The sequence below is a fragment of the Corvus cornix genome, chromosome 11 (assembly GCF_000738735.6).
Source record: "Corvus cornix cornix isolate S_Up_H32 chromosome 11, ASM73873v5, whole genome shotgun sequence".
Classification (NCBI taxonomy): Eukaryota; Metazoa; Chordata; class Aves; order Passeriformes; family Corvidae; genus Corvus; species Corvus cornix.
The window spans coordinates 11,443,843-11,467,069 of NC_046341.1; the positions used below are offsets into that span (position 1 = coordinate 11,443,843).

General features: G+C 37.6%; 1 protein-coding gene across 2 annotated transcripts in view; it reads left to right on the top strand.

Annotated features, from left to right (window-relative positions):
- TOX3 (TOX high mobility group box family member 3) overlaps nucleotides 1-18,905 on the top strand; it is a 75,787-nt gene extending 56,882 nt beyond the window's left edge. For both annotated transcript variants that reach the window (XM_039558561.1, XM_039558562.1), the window contains exons 4-7: nucleotides 11,541-11,810; nucleotides 12,769-12,996; nucleotides 14,337-14,417; nucleotides 16,107-18,905. In XM_039558561.1, the coding sequence (XP_039414495.1) occupies nucleotides 11,541-11,810; nucleotides 12,769-12,996; nucleotides 14,337-14,417; nucleotides 16,107-16,844 (1,317 nt within the window). In that variant the 3' untranslated portion in view covers nucleotides 16,845-18,905. The remainder of the gene's footprint in view (nucleotides 1-11,540; nucleotides 11,811-12,768; nucleotides 12,997-14,336; nucleotides 14,418-16,106) is intronic.
- Nucleotides 18,906-23,227: the final 4,322 nt, after the last annotated feature.

Here is a 23,227-nt window from a genome sequence, read left to right on the forward strand (position 1 = left end):
AAAGAACTAAAGATGGGGTTGTAAAATAATTATGATGTTAGTATACACTTACAGAACAATGTTCCTATCCAGCGATACTGGGATAGTCTTATTTAAACTCTTTATTAATGGTGTACTGCTAATCGCTAAAGCTTCTTGAGATGAATACAAACTTAAATTATTTTAATATTAACTGCATTGAGTTTATTGCTTATTTCGTGAAGCATTAGAGAGCTTTACTGTAAGCAATATTTAATTTAGGTAAATGTAGCCCTACCCTGTTGCAAAGCCTGGTAGAAAAATTTCACCTTGAAGAAATGTCATGAGATTTTAAATCACAAATGTTGGAAAAATAAAATGGGCTTGGACAGAATTATGATTAATACTGTGTGTCTTTGGCTTTTTTCTATGTACTACCTGACATGTTCACCTATAAACTTGAATGCAGAATCGCCAGAGGCATGGTTAAAAATAGGTTATGTCAAGGTTTTCCTATGTCTCCCTTAGGGTATGGAGTTGGCTAGGTACCACGTAATGCTTCTGCAAGTATCTCACATATTACTCCCAGGAAGACACACACAGAGAAAAAAACAAGAGATAAAAAGAAAAAATATTTAACATATTCTTTATGTACTATTATATTGAAAATATGGTGCAAGAAAGATATTTATTCTCAGCATAAATGTGACCTAGCAATTACTAAAGATTGTATTGGTGAGTTAACCATTCTTTATGTTATTAAGATACACGTACTATGGAAAGAGTGACAATTTGTCACAATGCTGATTAACTTCATTATTATTGGCAACAAACACAACACATTTATCTTTACAGCATTTTTTAACATTCAAAAACAGGCAACAGCAACAAAAAGAGGAGATAAAACGGAGGCAGTTTGATTAATTTTAATATTTTAATAATATGCAAATAAAATTCTGATGTTCAAAAAGGAGTCACTGAAAAATGGAGTGTTGATGTACATTTGACTTCAAAGAATGCATGGATTTACATGATGCAAATATTATCCCTATAAATACTTGAATATAAATAAGCAGAAATCAACTGCAATATCCTCATTAAAAATCAACCCCCAATATTTTATATTAATACTCTGTTCTCTGTTGAGCTGCCCATAAAAAATTATTTTAATCTGCAAACTGTGGCAATTCTATAAAACTACAAGTTTTGCTCCTGAGGGTTCCTTTTTTTAACACCTCTCTCTAATCTGCCCAGCCTGCTGAGTAGCATTGACATCAGTAGTACATCAATTTCAGAAAGTGGATTATTTTTACTAGACAGCTATTGTGACATATTGGGTCAGTCATAAATGAAAGATATTCATGCAAGCATGCAATACTTGTAATGAAGTCTCACTCTGACCTTCTGTATGATTGATTCTGTAATTTAGTTTTCTCAGGCAGTGCCTGAAATGAAATGAAATCATGTTGAACAAGTTTTGAATACCCACAGTGCACCAGGAGAAGAAAAATCTGCAGCCCCAGAGGCTTGAGAGAGAGCAGCTGAACGATTTATCTCCATGCTATTATAGCCTTTGCCAGCATTCAACATTTCTTTTTTTTTTTTTTTTTTTTTTCTTATTTGGCTTAAGTACTTAATTCTGCAGGTAGCTGTAAATGGGAAAATAAAATGCTGTTCAGATTTAAAATGACAGGACAGGAGTATGTGCAGGGGACTGATAAAATATCTTGAATAGAACTGACCTTTCATGTAGCTGAAAGTTACTGGGGGATTCATCCTCATAATTACCATATAGATTATTTTTATTTCTTTCCTGCAATGAAACATTTCAGAGAGCAGTAGTGCTGATTGAATGAAAATTGAACTTGTTAACATTCTTTTCAGCTTAGCCTGTTGTACATAACAGAAGGTTAGCTTTGATGAATTTCAAAATTCTCTTTCTGATATCTAAGAAACAGACAGTAAAATAATTGTCTTTTTTCAGTCTGATTTTTTTCTTTTATTCAAAAATGTACAATTGTTAGAAAAACAGACTGATAATTTTATATATATTGCTCCCTACATTACTTATGCTGCTGGAGAAAATGTGTTTCCTATTTGATGAAGACTTGAGCCTGTTTCTATTTTATAATTGTTGCAGTGCTGCCAGTGCAGTCAGGATTCTGCACAGATAAGGCTAATTCATAGTGGAATATGCTCATCTTTAATTACATTACTCCTTAGGAGTGGCACTGTGCTCAACTCAAAGACACGATGGTGACTATTGCTTTTATTTCAAGAAGAGACTTTTTAAATAAACATCTCAAGAATGTGGCTTTAAAGAGATGAGGTGCAAATTTGAGCTTATTAAAGGCTGCATACAATAGAAATATTATTAATGTTTCAGAACAGTGGTGCCTTTTACTTACAGTTCTGAATCTTTTTTAGTAGTTTAAATTCCCAAATTACTAATGAACTTTAAGTGAGTAGATTAACATAAGATTGCAAGACTAAAAGCTAAAAATGTTGCTTTAAAATTGGCAAAAGATAGTTGTTTCATTACTCACCTGACTGGATGCCTCTCATTTATATGTTTAATTTTCCTTTACAAAGAAACTTATTTCTACATCTTTCTTTTAATACCCAGTCAGTAATCTCCTATCAAGAGAGAATGGAGTAGGTTTTCAATTAATAAAATGTTGTAACAACATTGTTTAATGTGTTGCAGATGAAACAGTTATTTCATGGGTCATTAATGTGTTTAACGCCTGGAATGGTTTATTAAAACAAGCCCTTGTTATTGTTATGAATGTGTTTATTGTCATCTTTGTTACAAAATGTACAACAAATTTCAGAAGTTTCTAGGTATTATTTTATAGAAGTAGCAATTACTCTTACTAGAAAAAGAGATTCTCTTCTGTTTTGCCTTGGATTTCTGTGCTGAATTGCTAAGCTTGGGCTGTACATCAACAGTGTTACTCTGGTTTGTATTGGCCTTTCCCAGCAGAAATGGCAGCTGTTATTGCCACCGGTTTTAATAATTTGTGGTACCAGGAAAAATTAATCTCAAGTAACCCTGAATTAAAGGATGCTCGGACAGCTCTGAGCAGTGACATTTGGCCATGTACACAGCAAGATGGACGCTTTGGGAAATGAGACCTTTAGGACTCGGCAGCTCTGGTGGCTGCCCCCAGCTGGGCTGTGACACAGCTCAGAGCTGGGTGCTTTGCTGATGAACTCCCGAGTCTTTACAGAGTAATTTCTTTTTGTTTGGTGTGGAATTAAGTATTTTATCTTACACCTGATCAGGTAGTTGGGCATTTTGCAGTTACCTTTCAGAGCATGTGGGTGCCCAGCTGAGGGGGCCTGGGGGGCAGGTGGGCAATGGGCTGAGAGCCCTGGAGGCAGCAGTGGCTCTGGCACAGGGGCTGCATGCTGTGGCTTTGACCTGATGGGAAGATGGTGCTGGCCTGATGATAATGCTTGACAATAGCGTGACGATTTTCATATCCTCAGTGACACTGTAATTCTCAATGTGGATGATTTAGTCATTTTTCTGAGACATACTCTCTTCTCCTTGCTCATTGGTACAGACCAATGAATGGGCTGTTAATGAGAGAGGGAAATTCTTCTGCTGTTCTTAAAAATAAGCAATTCATAGTGACTGCTAGAAAGGACCTGTCCATAGGAAACAAAGTGGCAGCAGTTGCCAAACATACCTGTCTGAATAACAGGCACTAAACTAAACTAAAGAATAATAAAGATTGGAGCAGGTAGGTTATTACCTGTTGTGAGATCATGAGGGACTCCTGCATGAAAGAAGCACAGTAACATTGGCAGAACAAGTCTGGGAAAGGAGGCTGTGACTATTTTATAATAGTACCTAAATCGAGATCCATCAGCTCCAGAAAATATTGTGAAGTCCCATATAAATATGGGGAAAATGATATTGCCTACAGGGAAAGCTGTCAGGAACTGGAGCCAAAGCTGTCTGATTTTCCTAAGAACTGAGCTCAGAAGGAGCTCAGACATACATGGCTGTGGACACCAACTGTGCATTAAGCCTGGGCCATGGCTTTAAGCTATTCTGCTTCCTGAGTTTAAACTCTAAAATCAGGTGCTGTTTTCATAAGCCAGCCAAATGAGGCAGATGCTGCAGCTGGTCTGTATATGCTGTACCTGGCCAAAGGCTTAGTTGGGTCCAGCCACCCTCACTTTTGTGTAATTTGAAAACTTCCTTTGAAATTCCTGCTATTCTCTGCTGTTACCACTCACGTTTCCCCTTGGACAGCTTACCCAGTACTCAGCTTCCACTTCAAGTTTGCAAGCGTTGAAGAAATGTGAAGTCTCTTTAGAGTTTTAAATTATTCTATGTTGCCAGGTAGCTGGAAGAAAAACATACCTGGGTCTGGTAATAAGAAACATAATGAGACCTATTTTTCTGATTTACTTTAGAAACCAACAACAAGTAAACAAAGAACCCTCATAGAAAAGAAAAATCCCCCCAAACCCTAGAGAAAACGTATCCCTGAACATAGCTACCAACACTGGTAGCAATTTTAAAACATACAAATGCCATGTAACCCCTGAGTCTGTCCCCCCACAATTCCTACACAATTCTTGTTACCTTTGATAATGTTTGTTAGTTGTCATGCTCCCTCATACTCTCTCCCCACGTTCCTTACTGCATAATAAGGACCTTTGAAGTCTGCCTTTGATTTGGGAGCTGAAGCACCTGAGTTGTGGAGGTTGTAACAAAACTGCTAACAGCGTTTATCTGACGTTCTGGGACTTAATTTCAACTATCCAGGATTTGTTTGCAATGTGTCTTCACTGTTTGCATACAGCAGACCTAAGCTTGTACTGCTAATTTGGAGAAAAGCTCCTCATGCCAAGAGACTCATCAGATCAGAGCCCAGATCTGTGATCTGAGTCACACATGTATTGTGATCATGCTGTTGGGTGCCTTGTCCAAGAGGAGTGTGATTCAATATGCTTTAAAGTATGGTAGATGCTTGGAAGGAAGAGAGTGGAGAGTCTGTTTTTAAATTCCTCTACAAAATGGGGTAAAAATAAAATTATAAGTTGTCAATTAGGTGATGCTAAAATAGCAGCCACAGCCACTATGGGTGGGTGGAGGGCTGTGACCAGCCTGTCCTTGTCTGCAAGAGCAAAAGGACTCAATAGCAATTAAAGCAACCAAGAAGTGTGACCCGTTCGGCCTGCGCTGGGGATCGTGTGAGGAATCTGCAGGCTCACAGGGAAGTAACTGGGTAAGAACAGTGTTCCCAGAGAGAAAACACTCCCTGACAGGGTGGTGGGGCATCTCCAGTAAGAATTGTAGGCGTTTCAGAGAAAAGTCTTTGTCCCTTTGTTTGGTAGTTGTGTGATTTTGACCTTGCTGTGAGCTTTGTGTATTTCTTCACCACATAATGCAGTGTTTTGTTAGAGATTCACAGCTGAGCATGCTGTGAATGACTGGTTCCAGCAGCAGCTGTAGCACGATGTTGCAGAGGTAGTGAGTCCTGGGACCTGGAGCTGTGTTGGTCTGGGTGGTTGGCCCTGTCCCTGATTTGCTGATCTCACATTGCAGCTCCCACCACCGTCAGTGGTGCAAGGAAAGCATTAATGACATTTGCAGTATGTGCCTTAAGCAAGTGCTCAGTGGTGAAAATTGTTGCAGAAACATCCCAGGTGCCTATGCACAGACCACAAAGGGGCAAAATTTCAGGCGTGGGGTAGGCAGGAACAGAACTGGTACTTTGCACTGCCAGGCTCCATTGCAGTACGTTATATAACAAGTCTGTGCAAGCACAAGTAGAGGTGCCACAAATGAGACACTTGATTTTGAGAGTACCTATCTTGTATAATCCCCACAGTAGCCCCTGATGACCCCCAAAATAAATTGCTCAGTTTTAAGGAATAAATCAGTGGGCCCTCATGTTTGTTGGGTTTGGGTTTTGGTTTTGTTTTTTTTTCTTTTCATGTCTCTTTTGTGGTTTATGTGTGAACAGAAGAGAGTAGAGCACACAGACCAAAAAACCAGCACGTTCTTCATGTTCATCAGGCAGCAGAATGCGTGTGAACCTCTTGTCACCAACCCATCTCTTAGACCCAGATGAAGACATAATTTTTTTTTTACAAATCGACATGTACTGTTTCTTGTAGATGTTTTTGGGAATCAAATTAGGTAAGGTTTACTTTTCAACAGAGACATGAAGTGGAACATGGTAGTTTTTTCACTGCCAGAGAAAAGAAGCTGCTGCTTGTAGGATCTCCTGATAACTGCAGTTTGACAGCTCTATTAGGGATGATGGTGTCTGTGGAGGGGAGAGGAAGGACACTTCTTCAGTGGTGGCAGTACCAAGTGCAACTGTTTTGTGTTCTATTAAGTAAGGATTTAATCTCTGACAGAAAAAAGCATCCTGTTAGTTTGGTTTGTTTTGATTGGCAGTGAAGTTCAATCCTGTAAAAATTTAGATTAATGGATTCTTTTATCTGTACTTTACTTGTGGAGAAAAAGAATATTGAGGATTTCTTCTAGAGATATGCTGACTTGACTAAAAGTAAAGGGAGTAATTTACAGTCAGGGACAACTGAGGATTTCACTCTTTACATTGCAGTGCATTTGCTTCAACTTAAATACATCCTTTAAAATATTGTATCAGCTTATGTTACATTGACAGTCATGAATTCCTCAGGCAATAGAATGTATACTGGTTTAAGTCAACTTCTGAAACCAGAGCACAGTGAACATAACCATAAATGTTGGGTTTTGCTTAGTTATTCCTTAGTTATTTTGGTTGGCAGATTTCTCAATTCCCTTAAAGTACCTCATGCAGTGTGGGGTCAGATCCCAGCCTTACAACATCCTGTAGGCACTTCCATCAGCCCTCACATGACCAGCGTCTCACTGGAGGTATTGGATATTTAAACGATGGAAGGCTGCAGACATTTATTTTAATCAAGACTTTAGTACTGCTCAAAAATGTTCTGAAAAGTAATTTCCTAGTTATATTTTAAATGTCTTGTTGGATGTTCCCAGAGATTAAAATTATATCAGGGTAGCAATTCAGGATAGAATTACTGTATGGAAATGATTCTTAAAATGCAGGGTAGGTAAGTGAAATTGGGGCATCTCTCAATGTAGTGTCTGGATGCATTTATCTGTCAAAATAAATACTAACTGTATTACAACCTACACTAAGTACCGGATGCTTAATGAGTTGCTAACAGAAGAACAAACTATCTTTTAATAACATAATTTTTTCCCTTAGTACTCCATGGTATCTTGAAGAACTCCTTTGATAAAATTGTATAAATTAAAGTGTGGGAGTTTCTACATTTCTTTCCTTTTCTTTTCTTTTTTTAGTCTCCTTACTCCATTATTTGCTTTCCAGTGTCTCTTGATCCATTGATATTTTATACACTTTTGAGAACTTGTTCTTTCACAAATCAATGTAAAATAAGCTATATATTTGTGATAGGCTGTGAGATGAGTCCTTTAGCAATAGGACTAAATATGACTTTATTGGCATGACTGCCTAAAGTGATTAGAATTGTTGAGAGTAGGATAGTTTGATGGACAGATACCCTTATGGTTCCTTTGATGAGGCCTTCTATGAACCAAATGCTGAATGTCTTTATTAATGTGTGTAAGAGAATGTGCCTAGACACAGTCACCATAAAGTTGTTTTGAGAAGGGGAAAATATTTTGGACTATACTTGGCTTTTTTTAAATCCGGGTATATAATTAGAATCAGAGAAGAGTAAAATGATTTGGGTTGGAAGGGATCTTAAAGATCATCTGGTTCCACCCCCCCGCCATAGCAGGAAACCTTCCACTAGACTGGGTTGTTCAGGGCCTCATTCCACCTGGCCTTCAGCTTCTCTGGATGACCTATTCAGGGCCTCACCACCCTCACACTAAAGAATTTCTTCCTAAGACCTAATCCAAACCCCCTTGCTTTCAGTTTAGAGTCATTCCCCCTCACCCTGTCACTGAAGAGCCCAGAGAGGTGGCCAGTGTTTCACTCAATAAATGTCTTCATACCTGAGGGGTTTGTAGCACTCGTTGTAGGATGACAACAGAGAGATTTGAATCAAAGCCATTTCAGTCTGCAGAGGAATTATACAAGTAATTTCTCTTTTGGTGTTGGTTTCACACATCATGTCCTTGTTTGATTGTCATGCTGAGTAAATCAGTGGTTGAGCTTTGCCTGACTTGTGTTAAGATCACCAGGTTTTGCCTAACTTCAGTCTAAGGCTGTAAAGCAGATAAGGCTCAATCAAAACTTGATACTGTCTGCTTGACAAGTTCGTGAATTTTTGTCAGAACTAATCTGTTGTTTTTGCTTAATGTTACAAAAATCCTGAATGTTTTTAATACTCATGTATCACATTTACTTCTGGTTAAGTTTATGTAAAAGAGCTTGTGATATTCCTAAAATTCTCCCAGTATTCTCAGGGGATTATTTTGGGATATGCGAGCTTTTCAATTTTCATATAGTAACGTAATCAGGATGTCATGTGGGTGCTTCAGCGCACTTGTATTTCCCTGTGTGCTTCTGATACAGGATAATTTTCGTTGTTAAACATTTATTTGATAAACATCTCAAGAATAATGAAATGCTACTGATCCTTTCAGTTTGGTGTTGGCCTTTGGTAGTATCAGGGGAAAAATAAAGAGTTAAGATAATGGATGGAAATTTTGTTTTCTTGACTATAGCCCCCTTCTTAGAAGATTTCTGTTTGCTCAAGAGCTATAGAAAAATGCCGTGGACTTTAATAATGCTATGAACTAGCTTTCTTGCCTTCTTGCTACTTTCCAAACCACTGTACAAACATAAAAATTGGTTTATATTTCTTTGTCTGAAAGCTCTTCTATAGGTACCATAGGTTGTTCAGGCCCACAGCACTGTATCAAAAAGCAAAAAATGAAAATCCTATTCCTTGCTTTTTAAAATATTGATCAGCCGTATAACTTAAACTGAAAGTGCAGAAAATACATTGTTGTTTTCATATGCACATATAATGGGAATAAGGGATTGGATATTATATGAATAATTTTCTTTTATGTAATATGTCTTATCAGTTTGGTTCTAAAGGGCCAGTTACAAAATATTGTTGTTGCCACTCCTAGATTTTACTGAAACTCTTCAGATTAAAAAAAAAAAAGGCTAAAGAAATCAGGAAAAGACACAGAAAAGAAAAACTGAAATTAAGTAAGTGGATACAGAAAACCCACACAAGCATTAAATAGTATCAGAAAAAAGGACAGTTAAGAATTCATGGGCTTGTGTATAAAATTAGATTCTGGGTCAGTGCAAGTCAAGAGAATTTAGTCTCAATAAAATCATAGATGCAACTGAAATGACAAGACTTGGAGTAAATGGTTTGTAGCCCATGTCATCACATTTTGTTGCCTCAGTGTAAAGGCCAGAAAGGCCTGTATTGTATAGCAATAAAGGGAGAACAAAAGCAAGGCTTTTAGGGGTAGAACATCTCCAAGAAAATACTGTCTGCACAATAATGAAAGAAGGTTAATTTTCATGAGAGAAGGTTATTCTGATGATCGTCAGCTTTGCTGCAAAAAACCAGCAGAGTTCTTCTTCATACAATAAAGTATGTAACGTCTGTAAGCTAAAATGATTGGAGTAATAGGCAGGGAGTGATATTGTTTCACAAAAGACTTTGAATGACTTCCAGATGCCACTGCCAATACAAGTCACAATCAAAATGACCCTGTAGTTAACAGCAGTAAATTTTCACAGAAAGGTGCCCTGAAGCAAATGGGTATTTCAGCCAGTAAGTCTGATGTTTTGATCTTTCTGTATCAAGTGCTCCACTTTTGGCACACACACTCATCTCTAAGGAACTACAGTCCTTTACTGAAAATATTAAAAGCATTTAAGAAGTAGGAAAAGCAGTGTGGTACAGTATGGATGATGAGCCAAGCTGGCAATGGCTGGGGAAGCATGGGGAAAATGAGGGTGAGCCCTGGTGCATCCGATCTGGATCATGAGCTTGTGTGGCTAACTTTGTCTGTACTGGATCCAGCTGCACCACTATGTGTACTTGTATGCTAAAGAAGGATTTGTTTTTACTGTATAGGCTTCAGCACAAAGACACATGAATGCCAAATTCAGAATGAATATGATTTCGTGCTGTAGGGAAGCAGTAAGCTGCAGTATTTGTATATAAAGATAGATGAGGCAGGGTGTGCATCTTCTTTTACATGTGTATTGCTTCTTCGTACAGCCACCCTTGTCCCAGCCAAGGAGAGGCTTCCAGGAGCATAGAACCACTGCCTCTGTTGAGGCCAGAGTTGTAAAAAGTAAGGGAAAGTCATTTGGGCTAAACTTACCTCCATGCTGACACAGATTTTCAAAAATTGTTTTGGATTTATCCATGTTTAAAATGAGAGCATAAGGAAGGTCAGACTTTGTTGTGGAAGTCCAGTGGGCTTATGCTGGGCTCCCACAATTGCTGTTTTGTTCTCTGTCATTTCATTAGGATCATTGCACCTGCTACTAATTGCAGTGTGGGTTATTAATAATGAAAGAGTTTTCAAAATCTAATTTATTTCTCATGTTTCTGGCTGTTCAAACAATGACTATAGATTAATCAGGTTGCTGAATCAATTTGTGATCTATTTATTCTCTTATTAACTTTTTGAAAAATCTTCTTTTCTGTTTAAACGTTCCTTCATTGTGTCTTCATCTGTGTGTGGTCAAAAAACAAAAAAAAAAAAGAGTTTTCATAGGCAGATTGCAGCTGACTTTACCTTCAGGGTCTTGCTTCTTTTTATTAACAAATGTGGTAAGTGTTGTGCACATGTAGGAGACACAGTTTGTGCCCTCAAGAAACAGTAGAAACCAAACCATGCAAGCACTTGTGTTTCTGAGACGTGGAGTACAAGAAAAATAGTCGGTGGTTTGTGCATCGATTGCTACTTCCACACATTTGATCATTGGATTAAAGATAAAAATGTGTAGTTTTGTGTGGTACTTGCCAACAGGGATCTTTAGGAGTGTTTAGGATTACTGGACTGGTTCTCCAGCCTGCTGTAGTGAATACACTCCAGACCTGGCAGGGCAGTGTTCTGTGTTTAAAAGAGCTTTAAAATCCCACTAAGACAGGACTGGTTTATACCTACTACTGTTACTTGTAATGGCCAAGAATAATTGAATGTCACTAAAGGAAGATGCTTTTCTCTCTCTCACCCCACCCTGATTTTGTTTACTTTCTGCATTTGACAACAGTTGCAATATTCTCCTGAATCCTCAGTCATCCTGTTTCCCTATTGTTTATGTGGGTATTTCTCAGTGCATCAAGAGAAGAAATGTTTAAAAATAGAGAAATGCAATTCTTATTCAACAAAACAAAAAAAAAAGCCACAACTGGGGGGAAAAGTGAAGTCTGGGGCAATTATAGTAACTGTTGCTACACTTAACTTATTAAAAATATATTTAATTCATTAAAAAGAAAGGAAGCAAACTGCATGTTGAGAGTGTTGGTTCTGTAAACCTGTGAAAATAACTTCACCTGACACTGTTGTATGGTAACTGCTAATATCTAAACAATGTTTCCATCTCTTTTAGGATCAGAGTCACACACAAGTTTCCCAGTACCGCCAGGATCACTCTCTGATTATGAGATCTATTGTCAATATGACTGATGCTGCTCATTCGGGAATTATGGCCCCGTCTCAGCTCACCACCATTAACCAGTCTCAGCTAAGTGCGCAGCTGGGGCTAAATTTAGGAGGCACTAATTTGCCACACACTTCTCCCTCCCCTCCTGCAAGTAAATCAGCCACTCCTTCCCCATCCAGCTCTATCAATGAAGAAGATGCAGATGAATCAAACAGAGTAAGTTATTCCATGTGCTGTAGCGAGCAAGCTTCACACACCTACACACTGCATTTTCATGGATGTGGCAGTATCAGCTCAGCTGCAATGTGGTCATTTCAAATAGAAATGTTACAGTAAAGTGGAATATGATTAATTTGCTGGTTACCTTCTTTACTTAAGAAGTTTCCATACAACCTCCATAATAATAAACCTAAGAATAGACAGAGACACACATATATATATATATATATATATATATATTTGGTCTAGTTTGTCTCAAGTTTTCAGATCTGTTGAATTTCTTCACGCATCAGCTTGGACAGTTTTGTCATTTTGGTATTCTCTGGAGTAATGTAAAACATAGATGTGTTTAGGCAGAAGTAAAATAAGCTTTCTTCTAACTGAAAGTTTAGTTAACTTATATTTTGCTTTCAATAAATCTCTTATAAAAGGAAAAATTATTGACCAAATGAAGTACAAATGTTGTTATAGCAGTATATGTAAAAGGCCTAATTTAAGACTGTTCCATGAAAGGTTTTCTCATTAAGTTGATGGAAGTTGTGCATGTGGAAAACTCGTTGTACAGGATCCTCAAAATATCTGAAAATTATATCTTAATGGAAAAACATAGATGGCCTCTTCAAAATATGCTATGAACTAAATCTTAATTTTTTTTAATACAAATTAGCATTGGGTGTACTTTTTCAGGTCAAGCTCATAGGATGTGACTCTCAGAGCCATGCTTAAAATGAGTAGTAACTATTCATGCATTTAGTTCCAGTAGATCCAATGAGATGATGCTGAGACTAAGTACTCTTTGGTAGAGAGAAGGGCCTGCACAACAGGACTCTCCCAGGAGTTGCCTACCTAGTAGCTTTATCCATATAATATTAAGACTGACTGTCAAAAATTTTTTGCAATTTATCTGACTTATTTCATTCATTTACTGACTGTTCTTGTTTTTACTGTTTCTTAGGCTACTGGAGAAAAAAGAGCTGCCCCAGATTCTGGCAAGAAGCCCAAGACTCCGAAGAAGAAGAAAAAGAAAGACCCCAATGAGCCACAAAAGCCGGTGTCAGCATATGCCCTTTTCTTCAGGGATACACAAGCTGCCATTAAAGGACAGAACCCGAATGCTACATTTGGAGATGTTTCAAAAATAGTGGCATCTATGTGGGACAGTTTAGGAGAAGAACAAAAACAGGTAAATTGGTTCAGGGTTGTCTCACAAGAAGTAATATAGCAATCCTTGTTAAAAAAATCCTTCTACCTCTGTCCTGAGTGGACCCTGCTGCTTGCTGATGTAGAGCTCTACTTCTGTAGAGCTACACTGAGTTTTGAACTTGCCAAAGACCTGGCATCTAAAAACTATTTTTTTAGTAAGAGCCAACAGGTAGTGTTAAATGACTGTATTTGTCTTTACATTTTAAAGGGTAGTTTGTAAAAGAGCTCAGGTTGTAGTGTCCTAGAGTCCTCTTAAAACCATCTTTTGATGATTCCTATTTCAAAGCCCTTGTTTCCTATTAATAAGTTAGAAAAGAGGAAGGTACAGCATATTTACCAATTCCTTTGATCTGCCTTATGAATTTGTTACAAAGCATGTTGATTTCTAACCTTTGAAGCCAATCCTCTACGTCTCATTATAATGTTGTGTGTGAAATGCTATCTCCAACTCCAACTTGGTACAGGGTGATGAGTTTTATACTTCCTTGAGGGTTATTGTTCTTCCTATACACATGTAACTGCTGCACATGGATTGAAGGGGGTTAAAAAAATACCCTTTGTTTGTCTGTTCCCAGTAACAGTTAACAGATGCTTCTATGGCAGAGCAGATTCCCAGATAGGACACCTTTTGGCAAGAGATGAATGGTACTTGTTTCTGAAATCCATTTGGAAACTTTTAGTCTGATCTAACAGATGATAATGAACATGATTAAAAGGTGAACTTTAAATTTACTGATGATTAAAAATACAGATTTATTCATTTTTGCCTAACTGTTCTTGTTTAACTCAAGGGGATTCTTTCATGATGGCTTTGGGGCAAGTCCAAGCTCTTTGATCTGCCTTTTCTAAAGGTGTACAGATTTTTTTTATATGTAATTCAAATATTTGTTTTAAAAAAAAAAATGCACAGGTGTATTTTGCTATTCTGGACTACTGCTGATACATTTTGGCATCTGAAATACTCAGTGTTCTAATATCCCTGCCACTTGGAGTCAATAAAATACTGGTTTCTGGGGAAGTAAAGATTGCATAGGTAGTCTTGTCAAACAGTTGGCTGCTCAAACTGATGTCAAATAGCAGCCTTTTGTTATTCATGGTAATCAACATAAACTGTAGTGCAAGTCCAGCAGGTAGGCCTGAAAGCCTGTAAACACCTGCAAGAATATTTAGAAATTTCAAGGAAGAAAAAGCACATCTAACAGTAGAGTGTTTTCAGGGGTTTTGGTCTATGTTTTTGTTTCTTTGCAAGTGATTTTGAGAATATTCTGGCAAAAACATCTTGATAGTTGAAGTTGGTGAAATTGTGGTTTTTTTTCACAGGTATATAAAAGAAAAACTGAAGCTGCCAAAAAAGAATACCTAAAGGCACTTGCTGCCTACAGAGCAAGCCTTGTTTCTAAGGTAAGCCTAATAATACCTTCGATGTAATGCAAGTGAGCTTTTACCAATGATATTGAAATATTTGGGGCAAGGGGGGATGTTATGCAAAATAAAAGTAGAATCCTAGGATTTCTGTAATACAGCTCTACAAGATGTTGTGCTGCTGCTTGAACCCTGCTTAGTCTCTGCAAAAATAATTTCATCTCCCTACTGGCATAATAATGATTACCAGAAAACATCTTTGTAAATGTACATCTTCCTTGAGCTGCAGAGGCAAAGTAATGCACTTCACTACAAAAGTAAAATTCAGTCATGAAAAATATACTGACCTTTTGACATTAACATTTGCAAGCTATTTGCCGAGGTTTGTTTTTCCTCGAGTGCTGCTTCTCAAAGGACAGCCTTGCTTTACGTGGAGTTGGAGAGCAGTGGCTGTGTAACAAAGCTTAAGCATTTTTTGCAGGTGAGGGGAAAGAAATGCATGGTGGCTCTGAATTTGGAGAGTACTAACAAATGGACTAGCTGGCAGTGAGCCACATGGAGTATTTTAGTGGATCTTGAGTTAAAATAAAACCTGTGAAGAAAACAAAGCTCTGCTGTCTTACTTGAGAATTTACCTTTCTAGACAGCAGCACTATGCAGGTTGTAGTTCTGCTGCATCTGAATATTGTAAATGGAAATGTGCTTATAGACATCTAAAATATGGGTAAAACATTACCAAGGTGATTATTTCTCTAATAATATAAAGAGCAATTAGAAAAATATATTCAACGACAAGAAGGCAACAGAGGGTGATGATGTCGTAACTCCTGAGAATATTTATTTGAATGTACAACTGCAGAGCATTAGTAAATCATATGGAAAGTTGCTGTGTATTTTACTTAATGTCTAAAAATACAGCATCAGAAATTATACACATGTGTTTTCGAAAGCTGGAAGATTTCTTCTCCTTGTGTTGAGAGGCTGTGTTTTTCTGTTGCCTCTGGGACTTATATAAGATACTAAATGCCTTTAGTTCAAGAGCAGCAGGAATTCTAAATACCTTTGAGGGATATTATTTTGTGAATCTTAAGTTCCCTTTTCAAAACCATTAGAAATCATATTTTTTTCACCAAATCCATGGGACCTGGACTGCCAAGTAACTTCTGAGTAGATTGCAGGTGGAAATAACTCAAAGTCACTGTACCTCATCTCCTCTAAATAAGTCATCTTTGCTGTAGATTTTTCACATGAGATGGTTGCTGAGAGTAGGGATGGGATGGACACTTGTGCAGCAGTTTGTTACATTCTAAGGTAAATGTCTAAAGTGTGCCAGTTAACTGCTCGTTGGTTGATAACTCATGGGGAGGGGAGTGTGTGTGCTGCTCACTCCCAAAGAACAGGTTTTTTTAAAAAACATGCAAATATGTTGGGCCTGTTCTAGCTCTTTTAGCGACAAAATGCATGTGACTTCTGTGACTTTCTGGTGTTGATCAAGAGCACAAGTTAGCTTTTGTCCAAGTAAGACCTGGAGGTACCATATAGGGAGGCAGATAAAGAGGTGATACATGTATTGGTGGATCAGTGACTGTTTTCAGGCTGCAGATTGATCTTTTCTGATAGAAAACAAAAGATGACAAAGGTTTCTGATAGCTGTTACTTTTATTTCCATGTAAACAGTAGCAATGCTTTTTCTGTTGAAAAGACAATTAATTTCTTTTCCAAACACAGGCTGCTGCAGAATCTGCTGAGGCCCAGACAATTCGTTCTGTTCAGCAAACGCTGGCTTCCACAAATTTGTCTTCCTCCCTTATTCTGAATAGTTCTCTTTCTCAACACGCGGCGGTTTCAGCGTCTCCCCAAACTCTTCAGCAGCCCCTTTCCAGAGCAATTGCTCCAAAACCCTTGACCATGAGACTGCCAATGAACCAGATTGTAGCTTCTGTTACCATTGCACCGAACATGCCGACAAACATTGCAGCTCCATTGATAAGCTCTATGGGCACAAACATGGTGGCAACGCCGTCTTCGTCTCAAGTGAGTCCCTCGATGCAAAGCCAGCAGCACCAGATACAGCAGCTCCAGCAGCAACAGATGCAGCAGATGCAACAGCAGCAACTACATCAGCATCAAATGCATCAGCAAATACAACAGCAAATGCAGCAGCAGCATTTTCAGCACCACATGCAGCAACATTTGCAGCAGCAGCAGCATCTTCAGCAGCAGATTAATCAACAGCAAATGCAACAGCAACTGCAGCACATACAGCTTCAGCAAATGCAGCAGCAGCAAATGCAGCATATGCAACACCAGTCACAGCCTTCTCCTCAGCAGCACTCTCCGGGAGCCCCGCAGATCACTTCTCCCATCCCTGCCATTGGGAGCCCTCAGCCAGCACCTCAGCAGCACCAGTCACAAATACAGTCTCAGACACAGACTCAAGTATTATCGCAGGTCAGTATTTTCTGAAGATAAATGATCTTGCGACATGGCTTTGTGTTGATGGAGGGGGTAGGGGTAAACCATATTTGGCTGAAAACTGTAAATTGTTGATGGTAGTTATGCAGGGATGCATAACAGATCAAATGATCCTCTAAAGTGTCTATTAGATAGGCAATAAAGAACTACAATGTAGCTGTGTATCATCTTTTAGCTGACTATAAATCATTTTGTTTAAAAGAAAAAATGCTGTTCTCTTTTTCATGTGATGCCTTTTTAATTTATTTAAGCTTTACCTACAATATGTGAATCAACTGGCCTAATAAATACCTGGACCTTATGACTGCAAAATGGCCTTCCAGAGTTATATACTATAATCCTTCTTTCTCTAAAAGTGAATAATGCACTTCAAGGCAGTATGAACTCATGAAGCCCTTAAAGCACAGTTGTAACTACCTGTAAAATTATGATTGGATTTCATACAATCATACTTGTATGACATGAGTTAGTTGATGGCATTTTTTGTCATGAAAAAATAGAGTAAATCACAGATTTTTGCCAAAGCTCTTATTTTTTTTTTCTCTCCTAAATGTCTTCAGAAAAACAAATGCAAGTAACTGGACTTAAATGTTTGACCCAACCTTTCACTTCATTTCTCCAAATAAACCTGCCATAGTTCGTAAGAAAATATATATTGACATTTACCCTCTTATGTTAATTCCAATTACAGAACAAATGTGAATATTATATTCTGTGTCGAAGTGATGAGTTTCAGATTTAATACACTGTATTTTTAAAAGGGAAATGCACTTAAATAAAACTGTTATTACAGAAAGCTAAGATGAAAAATACAAGTTATTAATACGCTGTAAAACCAGTAGAATATTTAAATGAAACTCCACAACTGAATAATCAATGTAAATATTTTCTTTAAAAGTTGTAAGTTTTCATATCATGTGTTGTAAAGTTTTCATAAATGAGGCTTTAATGTAAACACTGGTAACATGAATTATTAATTGCTACATTGCTTATTGTGTTTTTATGCTGTTTTATACTTTTTTATGAGTTATGATAGCAGCAATTAAGTTGTTTGTATTTTGCTTATCTAAAATAAATGCTTTTATCTTGCTATAGAATAAACACATTTCAGTAAAACTGATGAGCTGTAAGTCTTTGACAGAGAAACCAGAAATGTTTCCTTCTGCAAATGTTTTCTTGGACTTTTTTTAAACTCCTTTGGATTTTTATCAAACATTCTGGGTGAACAGGTACCAATGGGACAGAGCAAGCACTTGGCTCTTGCACCCTCCAAGGTGCTCTGCTGAAGAGTGATGGGCAACTTCTCTGAGGTGTCTGGGACTTCAGAGAGAGAAAGCAAGTGGTGGAGTCACAAGACATCATGGTGCCCTGTGTTGATTGATCTGCAGGAACAGGGTAGTGAACCTGTCTCTCAGCAGTAATGTCCAGAAATGCAAATCAGCACAAATTTTGGGCTTTGTTGTATCTGAGAGTTTCAGATGTAAACGCAGCTTCTGCCATGGGCTTCCCTCTGTAAGCCTCCAGCTCTTGACTTGGGCTGATCCTGAGTTGTCTGACTTTTCTCATAAAAGTAGAACATGATGGAGTGGGAGGGATGGAGAGGGCAGGTCTTTCGTATGAAACATTAACATCCAATGTGTTGTCAGGTTATTAGTGCTGTTCATATATTTTTGCTCTGAACAGAAAGGAGAGAGCCTTTATTTTCCTGTTTCCATTCTCTGCCTGCAATATCTGTGCTGCGAGTGCAGTCTGACCACTATCCCCAGTTGTCTGGCATGATTAATTACAGCATCTGTCCTGTCAGAAGCTATAATGAAGAGGTCTTGATAAAAATTGCAAATTACCACTGGCAACAATCTTAAACTGCTTATGATAAAATGAAAATTAAAAACAGCAAGTGTCAAGCCTGAGCAGAATCCTAATCCTGTTTGAGGCATGGCTACCATGCTCAGACCACAACCCAAAAATAATGGAATAGAGATCCCCAAAAAGTTGCAGCCAGACTTGAGGGAAGAGGTACTATACCATGTGAGTTTATTCATAATGAATTCAGCTTTCAATATTTCATCATCCTCAGGTACTCTGTTTATTATGTACAAATATTGAACAGCAAGAGATTCTAATTATAAATTTATAGATTTCTTGGAGCAGAAAAAATCATGTATAAATCGAAGCTTTTCATAATGGGTGTTAGTTGACAGCTACCCATGCTCCTAATAGCTTTAGCATGATATCTAATAATGCCTGGGATGGAGGGTGTTTATTCCAAGTGCAAGGAAGCCTGTCTGCATTAGAAATGGCACGACAGAGGCTGGTTGGGAGAGATTTTGTGTGTGTCAGTTTTAACCAACGTTACATAACAAAGGGAACCATTTTATAGTCATTTTTGAAACCTTTAGACAAATGTCTTCAGAAATAATTGCTAAACTGCATGTGACAGTAATTGTGTATTAGTTCTATAATTGTCATTTTGAAGACCTATGAAGTATCGTTGGAAAAATGTCACTAGTGATAAGAGTTAATTACAACTGAAGTCTGTTTTCAACTATTTGCAGCGAGAAGCAGGTGTTATTACACTCATTAAATGGTTTCATAAATCCTGGGTTTTATCACATTTGATTAAGAGCTGCTGAACTACTGATGTTCAATTCCAGGAAAAATAGTTTTAATTACTGCAGCTAAAAAAAAAAAAAGAAAATTAATCATCAAGCAGGACTGTACATTTTCAATATCAAAATTTGAATCTTGAAAAACTGGAGCATCCCCCTGCTTGCCACAAAATTATATTTTGCATTACCCACAATAGCATATTGCAGAACATCTTGTGTTTCAAACTGTGCAAGTTTGTGTTCGTGTTCCCTAAGTCTAAGTGAATAACTGTGCTATCATAGGTCATAAATAAAACTGTTAGTTTAAATTGCTTGATATGCAATTTATACAAGAAAAATGCAATAATCTGTATGGTTTCAGTGTTGTGCATGGTTTTTAAGAATGTTTTCCTTCATAGCATTTACAAGCACTTAACTGCTCCCTTCTTTTCCCAAGGTTTCAGATGCTTTATCACCCTGGTTAACCACATTCTACTTTCACATTAACCCAGGTTGACACATGATGAAAGAACATAAGGAGGTTTAATTTTTAGCTGACACAGGGTCATTAGTTTCTAACTTGGAGAACAAAGCCTTTAAATACCTCTGTGCAACATAATCTCAATTTTATATTATCACCTGACCATTGTGGTTTGCAGGACAGATGGATTAAATATCTCAAGTTTAACCACAAGTCTTGCACTGACTCTTTTCAATGGGGATTCCTATTTGAATGGCTCCTTTTCCATTTCTCACTTCATGGAGTATTTTGCAGCACTGGACTGCATTCTAACCTTTCCCTCCCCCCTTTGTTTGGCTTTTGTTTTGCAACAGCTGTTATTATCGTTTTTGGTCAGCTGTGATTGCTGGAGGCAAAATAGGACCAGATGGTGTTTTGCTATGCATGAATGGCGAGTTAGAGGAGTTTAGATTGAATAGGCCAAGTTTGAATGGTGTCTATGCACCACCTGCCCTCTTCAGCAGCAGCACACACATCATAGGAGCATGATCTGTCTCAGACCTACTAGAATTGGATGGGAATGGAGAGCGCCTCGTTGGATTTTCTCCATATTTATTGATCTTCCATGCACTAACAGCATAATGCAGTACACAGTCAATTTGAGTTAATTGGATATGACACAGCATGTACATGTAATCTATCACCAGAGTCTCCTGGTACACTTTAGGGTTTGCTGCCACAAGAACATGCAGTATTAGCCTGCATTAATAGGCTAAGTGGATGGAAGTAAACCAGGATCATTGTAGGGTTTGATTTAACAAAATATACTGTAGTTTTACAATTGTACCCTTGAAACTGCCAGAAATGCAGTTAACTATGAACATTTCTGATTTGAAAGACTGGGGCTGAGTATTCTGTCACAGAAAAAAATATATGTCATTCCCATACATTTCTGTGAGATTTGCCTGTGAAATTTAAACAAATGTAGGGAGCAGCGTCTATAGGGATGGGCCAATGCCATTCAGATGAGTACCAAAGGGCTGCTTTGGTAACCTAAAACTGGTCAGAGAGGTGGAATTTAAATGTTACATAAAATGTAAGAACTGTTGTATGCTCTGTTAAGGCTGACTGAAAGACATGGGGTACGAAAGACTTCTGCCTGGATGTTACAGAAGAAAATATATATGTTATGAATAATGAAAAAATATATAACAATAATATATAATACATAAATTACTTGCATTGTTACAGCAATTGGATGTTTCAAAGCCTACTTAATATGTAACTGAGGGTTGCGATCATGCTCTAAGTTGGCAGGAGCTGCTCACTCGGTGTCTTTGTCTGTGGTGTCAGGTAGCCAAGTGAGCTACTTTATTATGAAAATTGCATCCAACTGAAAAAATGCTAAATATTTTCAAGTGCCTGTGGGAAAAGCTAAGTTTGTATTAAAGGATTTGGTTCTTAAAGTCACCAAGAAGTTAATGCTTCTCAGGTGCATTGGAGGGAGAAAATTTTTGATTATAATACTAAAATCTTTGAGAAGTGAATGTATTGCTTTGAACGAGCTGCTCTGACATTTCAATAGGCTACACTGGAGATTTAGAATGCATTCTGTTTACCTCAGTTAAAAACCAGAAGTGGTATTTTAAATAGTGGGTTTTTTACAAGTTCGTGGAGCATTAACATCTTCAGCCCCTAAACAAACCAAAGTAGTAGAGAGTTCTCTTACAAGGTTTAAAATTAAATTTATTTTAGTTGTCTAGTAAAAAAGGTTGAACAGAAAATTATACTTGTCCTGCAGTTATATGAACACTTCTTCCAGGTATCATTTATTCTCTTTCCTCTCCGGGAATATCTTTATGATGCAGTTACCTTTGGTGTGTTATTTTCTCCAAACTGGAGCTGCTACATCATTGTAACTCTGCTGCTCTAATTGTAAAAGAGAGGCTTTGATCCAGCAAATCACTTTAGATGAGCTGATAATTCATGTATAATAGTAGTAATTTCATTGAAGTGACTACTCATATGCTCTGTTACACAGTTGCTCAAGTGCTTTTATAGATCAGGGGTCTGATTACAAACCATTGTATTTGTTTTCCAAACAGATCTAAGTATTTATAATAATAATCAGAACCTAAAAGTAATCTTACATTTTCTGCATTTTCTTTTATTAAATTCTATTCTAAACAAGTCACAAGTCTCATTTTCAGGTGCAGGTATCTAACCTTAGTTCTGGTTCAATGACTGTGAATCATCATAAACATGTAAAGAATTACCCACCTGATGGTGAATTGTATCTGCAGTCATTTAGAAGAAATGGTCTGAAAACTTCTACCTGGATCAGCAGTCACAGCTCTTGACTGAGCAGATGCCTTAACCAAATATTTGTATTTAGAAAACAGAGAAGTAAATGCAGGCAGGCAAAGTGCCAGGGTACCTGCTGGCAATATTTTTGAAACCTAAAGGGTGTAGTAACTGTAGGCTGGTTTATTTTAATGCTATAGCCCATACTGTACTGATAACAAACATATACATTGCATTAGCACTAAGCACATAAATAATAAATCCCTTATGTTACGGTTTTCTTGCTGATAGTTAAAGGTGCTTGATCTTGGTATTGGTTTTATATTCCAGGAATCATAAGAATTGACCATTATATTTAAAAAATAGTAAGTAGCTGTACCATTTCTTACTTTCCTCTTCCTAATTTTGGAAGTGAATATTCAGTGTCTGGGAATCAGAGCTCACTTTGGAAAATTTTGCTGTATGGACTGTTGATCATGGGATTATTACTACTGCCCTGTTGTGTGTGTATATATATATAGATACATAAAATCTTGCACCCTGCTCCTATCTGCTCACTACCTGTGGAAGGCTTGTGCTGAAGAACTTCTCCTCTTCTCCCCCTTCATGTTCCTTCTGTTCCTGTGGGTCACAAGGAAATTAATAGATTGTGCACATACACAATACATGTTTGTTTTAATAAAGAGATGTCCAGATGGGTGCAATTAATTGTATGTGGCAAATGTCTAAAATATCCATAAGTCTAGGCATGCTTTTGGGGATTTTGGAGTTAACATGTTAGGTGCTTTGCAGCACGGACTACCAAAGGATTTGGTTACTGCTTAGCCTGCCTTGGAACTGACAGAATATAGATGAAGCTAGTGATTATCATCCTTGTGTAAACAGACTTTCTCCATTATAGAATGGTGGCAGATAAATCTATAAGAGTTTTGGTCAATTACAGCAGACAAGTGTATTACAGCAAATCTTGAGCCCACAGTGAAATACATGTAATTCTGAGTGTCAGTTTAGATACTTGTGTT